The following is a 7,140-nucleotide window of genomic DNA, read 5'->3' as shown; positions in this document are numbered from 1 at the left end:
CCCGAGTCCACCAGTGTTTGTAGTAGTATCTGCGGCTGTGTTGTTGCCATCAGAAATTGTGAGTTTTAATCACAACCTCACCTTAACTTTCTCAAAGTAGCTGCCGGTGTTGAGGAAGTCAGCTGACTGGAAGAAAGGCTGATCAGTGTTGCTCTTCAGGAACTTCAGCAGGTTGTCTTGGAAATCGTTGACCATCTCAGCAGCCCATCGGCGGTCCGTCATCCGGATCTTGAGGTCCTTAACGTTGACGTTGATCCAACTGCTCAGTTCCGGGGAGACGGAGACCGACTCCTCAAACACTTTGGATCCTACCTCTGCCGAGAGACAAGGACTGTAGCTAAGTACTAATTTGAAACTTTAGTGGGGTATTTCCGTTGTGCACCATTAGACTTCTACTCCATTACAATTTCGAAATAAAGCACTGTGTTCCTTTATGTGTTGAGAAAATTCCTTTAGTTCTTAAGTTAAATAAACTATTTAAAAACACTATTTGATCAGCTGCAAAATGCATAGCCACAAAACAGGGCTGTTTTTCTGACACCATGAAAAGTTGATTGTTGTAACACAGCGCCGCTACAAACATATGATGATCTTATAAAATATGATGCATTGCTGTAGATTAAACTACCCAACAGTATATAAAGGAGTTCAAATGAGCACAATTCTAAACATCTACCGCAGGAAAATGCAACATACACATTAATGCAGCAGTAATATTCACCCAGAATCATCAGATATTAAGTAAAACACTAACAGGGAACATTTTACTGCACAAGAAATACTTTAAGTATCTTGAGTACATTTTGCAGATAATGAAAGGATTTTTACATGTAGTGGAGTCATTTTCACAGTGTGGTATTGATACCTTTACGTAAGGATCTAAATACTTCTACATCACTCACATCAAGCAACCATGTCAACAGAAAAAGGTATTTTGAGACATGGAGGTCAAAGGTTTGCACACTGAAATGAATTTAAACTGCAGCATCACCTGCAGCTTGTTGTTGCACAGCTTTCTGTCTCTGTCTCGCTGGTATGAGTCGTGCAGGACTTGGCTTTCTTCTGGCGTCGTCTTCACGCTGCTCTGCTTCAGTCAGACTGCCGTTCACATCTCTGTCCTCTCTGTCCATAACTTACACGTCTCAGCCCTACACGAAACAGAGAAACACCCTCTTATTGATTGTGAGAGTCTAGTGAAAAAGTTTGGATTGAAAGGTCTGAGTGTGTGGCGGATGGAAGGGGGAGTTGGGGGAAGGGAAGTGGGTTGGTAGGGGGGTATATGTGGTCTGTATAAAGACTATGTGCTGTCTCCTGTGTTCTTTCAAGATGCCCAAGACAAATTCCCCCTGAAGGAGACAATAAAGGGTAACACTTTACTTGAAGTTATCTTCATAAGAGTGACATGATACTGTCATGAACACATGACACTGTCATAAGGGACGATGGACGGGGGCTTGTACCGTCAAATCTTGGGTGAGAAACTCCTTTCCTCAGCCAGGGCATTGAAAATGGATCGTGGACGGCCAAGCCAACAAAGGAGTGGCCCAGGAAGAAGAACATTAATGACTTGGAGAAGATTTGCAAAGAGGAGTGGGACGAAATCCCTCATGAGATGTGCACAAACCTGGTGGCCAACTACGAGAACAGTCTGTCCTCTGGGATTGCCAACAAGGGTTTCACCACCAAGTACTAAGTCATGTTTTGCAGAGTGGTCAAATACATATTTCCCTCATTAAAATGCAAATCAATTAATAACATTTTTTTGACATGCGTTTATCTAGATTTTTTTTGTTGTTGTCTTTTTGTCTCTCACTCTCAAATGAATTTACCATTACAATAATATACATATAGATGTATGTTTTTATATTTACACACATATATCATTTCATTGTCAGTGGGCAAAATTTACAATATCAGCTGGGGATCAAATACTTGTTTCCCTCACTGTAGTTGTCCCTATACAAATAAAAGGGAGGCACTGCAAACAGTACAAATAAATGAAACCGGTAGGGTGACAAGACGTCCCCGGTTTCCGGGGACAGTCCCCGGTTTTGGTGACCCGTCCCCTGCTGGACCTGTCCCCGGATTTCACTGTGACCGACAGACCCGAAATTGGAATCGGATAGTCGGACACCCTACACACGCGGGCTTAAGACAGCCAGAGCCGGCGCTGCAGAGCTCAGAGATGTTTCAGAAAGCCGTATTTTACGATGCTAAAATTAAATGACTGATTATTTACATGGAGTCTGGTGTGTTCAGGGAACGCAATTTCGCGGACTTTTATGTTTTACAAAATGATCTTAATCTCTAACAGAAAGTCTTAGAAATCCTTTCCATAATGTTGTCAAACACTATTAATATTAATATTGAGTGTGTCAGTAGCAAAACGAGCATTTTTATGACCGTAAATACAAGCTGGATAATTGTCCTATCAACTTACATTGTAGCTTGTTTCGCTGCTGTCATTTAATACTGGATCAATGTCAAAGAAAAATATTTCCTCAATAGTGTTTATAGTATCCGATACTCAGTGAGCTGTTGCGGAAAGAAGCCTGAAGCCATAAAGCCAAAGCTGTCAGATAAATGCAGTTCAGTATTACAACATTCCCCTGTGAGGTGTATGAAGCAGCAGCAGGGGCGATTCTAGGATCAGACCTTTAGGGGGGGATCAGCCCTGATGACAACAGCTCTAGGTCGAGTGTACCAGTTTTAAGTTTTACAAAATAAAAACATGAGAAATCTGTTCACCTTACAGTACATCCTACAATGGAAACCATAAGAAGCCATTACAATATTAGAGATCAACTAGACAAAACAGAAAATTAATCAAAATATATATTTAGTTAGTAAAATAGATAAATAACTCACCTGTGTTTTAGAAGCTTCTGTTGCAAACAGAGATGTTGACTATTGTGTGTCTTTCCTTCTCTCCAGCTCTCCTTTCTCTTTCAACTTCCATGAAATGTAATCTGAGGATAATGCCTCCCTCTTCCTCCCTAATGGATTCCTGTCTGTCTGAAATCACTTACAAACACTTAAAAGTTAAAAATGGTGCCAGTTACACTCATAAATAATGTTACTGTGTCACACTATATAACACACCTTGGAAATTCTTCAGGCTACGTAGCCATTATCTATTGTACCAACTAAATTGTTGCCATTTAACTTCTTATGATGACGTAACAAGTTCCAAGATATGTAAATCACAAAAGACTTACGAAGACTTGCAGCCAGTCTTCCGCAGTTCAGAGTTGATATGAGGCACTTTTAAAGCCGGTCATTCCTGTGGTGTCATGGTTAACTCTCAACAGATGCCAACAATACTTTGTTGTATTTTATTATCACTTTTGAGCAGATTGAGCTGGAGGAACTTGAACAGATTAAGCAAGATACATATAGGTTGAAGGATACATTTGTTGAGAAAGGGAACAACATTCTAATTTACATTTCATCCTTTGGATCCGACTTTATGTAAATATTAGCCAAATTAATATTTGTTTTCCTTTTCCTTCTCATGTTATAAAGGTCTCCATGTTCATAAGGTGTTGACTTGACTACATAAATCAAGTCAACACCTTATGAACACCTTTAAAAAGTCAACACAAAACAAAATGACAAAAAGGATAGACATTAAAAAGTCTTGAAACAAGAAAAGAAACCTCTTTGTTTGGCATGTTTAAGATTTTAATTGCTTTGCTTTCAAACTATCAAATAGTTTTCTTGTAAAAGGCACAAGCCTTCCTTTTCGGCGGAAACTTTTCCGATGGCTTTTCATCATTTTCATCTTCATAAGCCAGAAGACGACGTGGGGTTGAAGAGGGGATTGCTTCTGTTGTTGGACATCCCGCATGAGAATTCATTTCTTCCTGTCGGCCTTCAGAGCAGCCTTGGTGACCTTTCCGGCGGTGGGGTCCTTCTTCACGACCTCCTTAATGACACCGACGGCCACGGTCTGCCTCATGTCCCGCACAGCAAAACGCCCTGAGAGGAAGAGACGATTTCATTCACAAGAAATGTTTGAAGAGCTATTTGTGTCCTTTCTATGTCCTGTCAGAACCTGAATGAAAACTCAATCATGATAAAAAGAGGTTATTAAGATTCTGGATGATGCTGGTCATTATGTTTTGGAACGGGTGGGACTATGTCCCAGTCCGTCCATTTGTTTGAGAGTTTGTTTATCACACAGTGTGTCTCAGAAGCCGCTGATAATATTCAAACAAAGACATTTAAGCAAGGGTCCAAAAATTAGCACCATTTACCAGCCAAATGCTGGTAAAATATGCAAGTGGCTGGTAGAGTTGCTTCACTCACCAACCAAAAAAAATCTGATGTAGAGATGGAGTTGGACGCAGAGATGGTCTTGCTAGCTTGAGCTCATCTTCTCCACCTTTCCTCTGGGTTTACTCTGATGTTCACATTTGAAAACTTGACCAGCTGGCTATCTAGCCTAGGCTAGATTATCAGGGTCGGCAGGAGACCGGCAAGTGGATTTCCCAAACCTGATGAGGGACTCATGGCCACATAGCATCACAGCCTAATAAAAAGGCACAACTCATTTTGGTAAAAAATAGACAAAAGGCACATATGTTGCGAGCTCACAGAGAGGCGACTAGAGAGGTCCACATTTGCTAACAAGTTTTAAAGAAAGTTGAAGTCTGTGTCAGTGGCTTGTAAGCAGTGGCAGCAGATGAAACGTCAGTGGCAATACTCAAGATTTTAGTCTTGGTTTATCCAGAATTTCTATTTGAGGGAAAACACTGTAATTGTGCTGAGAGAAATATGCTCTGAGGTCTTGTTGATAAAGATTTGTGTGCATTGTTTGTGTGTATACAATGGAGAAAATCAGTTATACAGGTTTTTTCTTCCAGGAATGGCACTACCATTCTATGGTGACCACGGACACGCCAGTTTGCAAATATATAAATATTGCAATAGGGCCATGGGCTCAGTCGCCATTGTGTTACCTATTTCAGCAAAAGATCTTGTATTTAAATGAAAATCTTTGAGATTACAGCTTGAAAGTATTTATTTATTGTCTTTAGTCTTCAGTATCAGTTCAGGTGTCAGTTGATGTGCTGTCCCAACCCATTCTCTTAACAACATAATTGGCTGTAACCTACAAATGCAGGAGATGAAGAAGCCAAATAATTGTACTTACCCAGCGGAGGATAGTTGGCGAAGGTTTCAACACACATGGGCTTCTGTGGAACCAGTTTGATAATGGAGGCGTCTCCAGACTTGATGAACTTGGGATTTTCCTCAAGTACCTTGCCGGAACGGCGGTCGATCTTCTCCTTGAGCTCGGCAAACTTGCAGGCAATGTGAGCGGTGTGGCAGTCCAGCACGGGGGCGTAACCCGCGCTGATTTGGCCCGGGTGGTTCAGCACAATGACCTGAAATATTAATGTTTAAGTGCATTTAGAAATGGTGATAAGAGTTCTCCATCTAGCATTTACTTCCTGCACGAGATCAACGCCATTGCAGTTGCCGCTAATGACCAGCACAGGTCCACTTTAAAGAAACTTTAAAGTCGAGTTGCACTGTGCTTCCTGCTTCTCTATGTTCATTACATGTTTATTTTCTAAATACAAATTGACAAGAAATTATCAAATTGAAAAATCCAAGCCCATATTCACTTATTTTCATTTACTCAGACCCACCTGGGCGCTAAAGTTGTCAGCTGCCATGGGGGGGTCGTTCTTGCTGTCTCCAGCCACGTTTCCACGGCGGATCTCCTTGACTGACACGTTCTTGATGTTGAAGCCGACGTTGTCTCCAGGGGCAGCCTCTGCCAGGGACTCGTGGTGCATCTCCACAGACTTCACCTCAGTGGTCAGGTTGGGGGGAGAAAAAGTGACGACCATACCGGGCTTCAGGAGACCGGTCTCAACGCGACCGACGGGGACAGTTCCAATACCTGAGAGAGCAGGAGGCAAAATGTTGCTAGAACGCTATTCAGTTACCTTTAAGTTCACGTGACGTTTAAGTTTTAGTTTTAAGAGTCCTTGGTTTGGAGAAGATTTCATGTACACAGGACTGTGAACTGTATTTATAGGCTTGTCGTACAGGTTGTGAAATGCTTTAGGGCGCTTTCACAACTGTAGTTAGATAGACTTGGTTTGATTTGGGTGTTTTTCATTTGGTTTGGTTAGTGTTTACACTGCACTTTGTACCACTGGACAAATGTTAGAGGAAAACTGGCGGACACGCAGAAATAATGGAGCAACACAAAATTTAAAACGTCTAAGGTTTTAGGGTCTTGCGCTGGAGTTTGAAATATTACAGAAGAAGGGGAACAATATGAGCAGCTGACAACACAGCAAGTGAAGAAGAGGGCGGGCTCTGATGAGAGAGAGATTTTTATATCACAGAGACGACGAACGAGGCATGGTCTTTATAGGTTACACATTTGAAAGTCAATCTTTAAATCATACATAGGTAAATAACAACCCCAAGACTGCTCAGATGTGAAATCTCCCTTGGATTAAAGACCATACAAAGGCAGAAGAAGAAGAACTGAACAAGAGATAAATGACAAGGTGAGGCTTTTTAACTGCGGCTGAGGCAACAGTCTCATGTACCAATCCCAATTCTCTACTTTCACCATGTTTTTGCCAGAAAAAGTTCCAGTAACTTTCAATGCCTTTTGTGCCATTTTGTTTGATTTTGATAATTCAGTGTCTGTGTTGTGGATTATAGCAGCGTAGTAATATGGATGTCAGCTGTGTGTTAAAGCTCAATATGTGCAACAAATGTCATGTCAAGTAATATGAGGTACTGAGCTATAATGTGATGTGACGTAAGGCACATATAAGACACTACTTACCGCCAATTTTGTAGACGTCCTGCAGGGGCAGACGAAGGGGCTTGTCGGTGGGGCGGGCTGGAGGCAAGATGGAGTCCAGAGCCTCCAGCAGTGTGTTTCCAGTGGCATTACCCTCCTTACGCTCAACCTTCCATCCCTTGAACCAGCCCATCTACCAATTCAAGAGAAAGAAATCAGTCCATGTTCTCAATTGTCAGGTTGACACAAGTTGAGAGTTTCCTCACCTTGTCACTGGCCTCCAGCATGTTGTCTCCATGCCACCCAGAGATGGGGACAAAGGCAACAGTGGCGGGGTTGTAGCCGATCTTCTTGAT

The 7,140-nt window shown here is 41.8% G+C and overlaps 2 protein-coding genes and 1 long non-coding RNA gene across 8 annotated transcripts in view; 1 reads left to right on the top strand and 2 right to left on the bottom strand.

The window, feature by feature from the left end:
• LOC117956958 (cyclic GMP-AMP synthase) overlaps positions 1 to 1,166 on the bottom strand; it is a 5,394-nt gene extending 4,228 nt beyond the window's left edge. Inside the window, 2 exon segments of the mRNA XM_034892364.1 lie at positions 82 to 314; positions 992 to 1,166. Of these exon segments, the coding sequence (XP_034748255.1) occupies positions 82 to 314; positions 992 to 1,130 (372 nt within the window). The 5' untranslated portion in view covers positions 1,131 to 1,166.
• Positions 1,167 to 3,666: 2,500 nt separating this feature from the next.
• Positions 3,667 to 7,140, bottom strand: part of LOC117956955 (elongation factor 1-alpha-like) — a 14,074-nt gene continuing 10,600 nt past the window's right edge. For 2 of the 6 annotated variants that reach the window (XM_034892355.1, XM_034892360.1), the window contains exons 5-9: positions 7,051 to 7,131; positions 6,827 to 6,977; positions 5,661 to 5,917; positions 5,159 to 5,393; positions 3,667 to 3,981 (exon numbers count right to left, since the gene is read on the bottom strand). In XM_034892355.1, coding sequence (XP_034748246.1) covers positions 3,857 to 3,981; positions 5,159 to 5,393; positions 5,661 to 5,917; positions 6,827 to 6,977; positions 7,051 to 7,131 — 849 coding nt within the window. In that variant the 3' untranslated portion in view covers positions 3,667 to 3,856. The remainder of the gene's footprint in view (positions 3,982 to 5,158; positions 5,394 to 5,660; positions 5,918 to 6,826; positions 6,978 to 7,050; positions 7,132 to 7,140) is intronic. The other 4 variants (XM_034892356.1, XM_034892357.1, XM_034892359.1 and 1 more) reach the window with 4 other exon arrangements.
• LOC117956959 overlaps positions 4,337 to 7,140 on the top strand; it is a 4,091-nt gene continuing 1,287 nt past the window's right edge. Inside the window, exon 1 of the long non-coding RNA XR_004659407.1 lies at positions 4,337 to 4,398. This is a non-coding gene — a long non-coding RNA (uncharacterized LOC117956959). The remainder of the gene's footprint in view (positions 4,399 to 7,140) is intronic.

This window comes from Etheostoma cragini, chromosome 14, assembly GCF_013103735.1.
Source record: "Etheostoma cragini isolate CJK2018 chromosome 14, CSU_Ecrag_1.0, whole genome shotgun sequence".
Lineage (NCBI taxonomy): Eukaryota > Metazoa > Chordata > Actinopteri > Perciformes > Percidae > Etheostoma > Etheostoma cragini.
The sequence above is the reverse complement of the archived record's forward strand: the minus strand, read 5'-3'. Positions and strand labels throughout refer to the sequence as shown.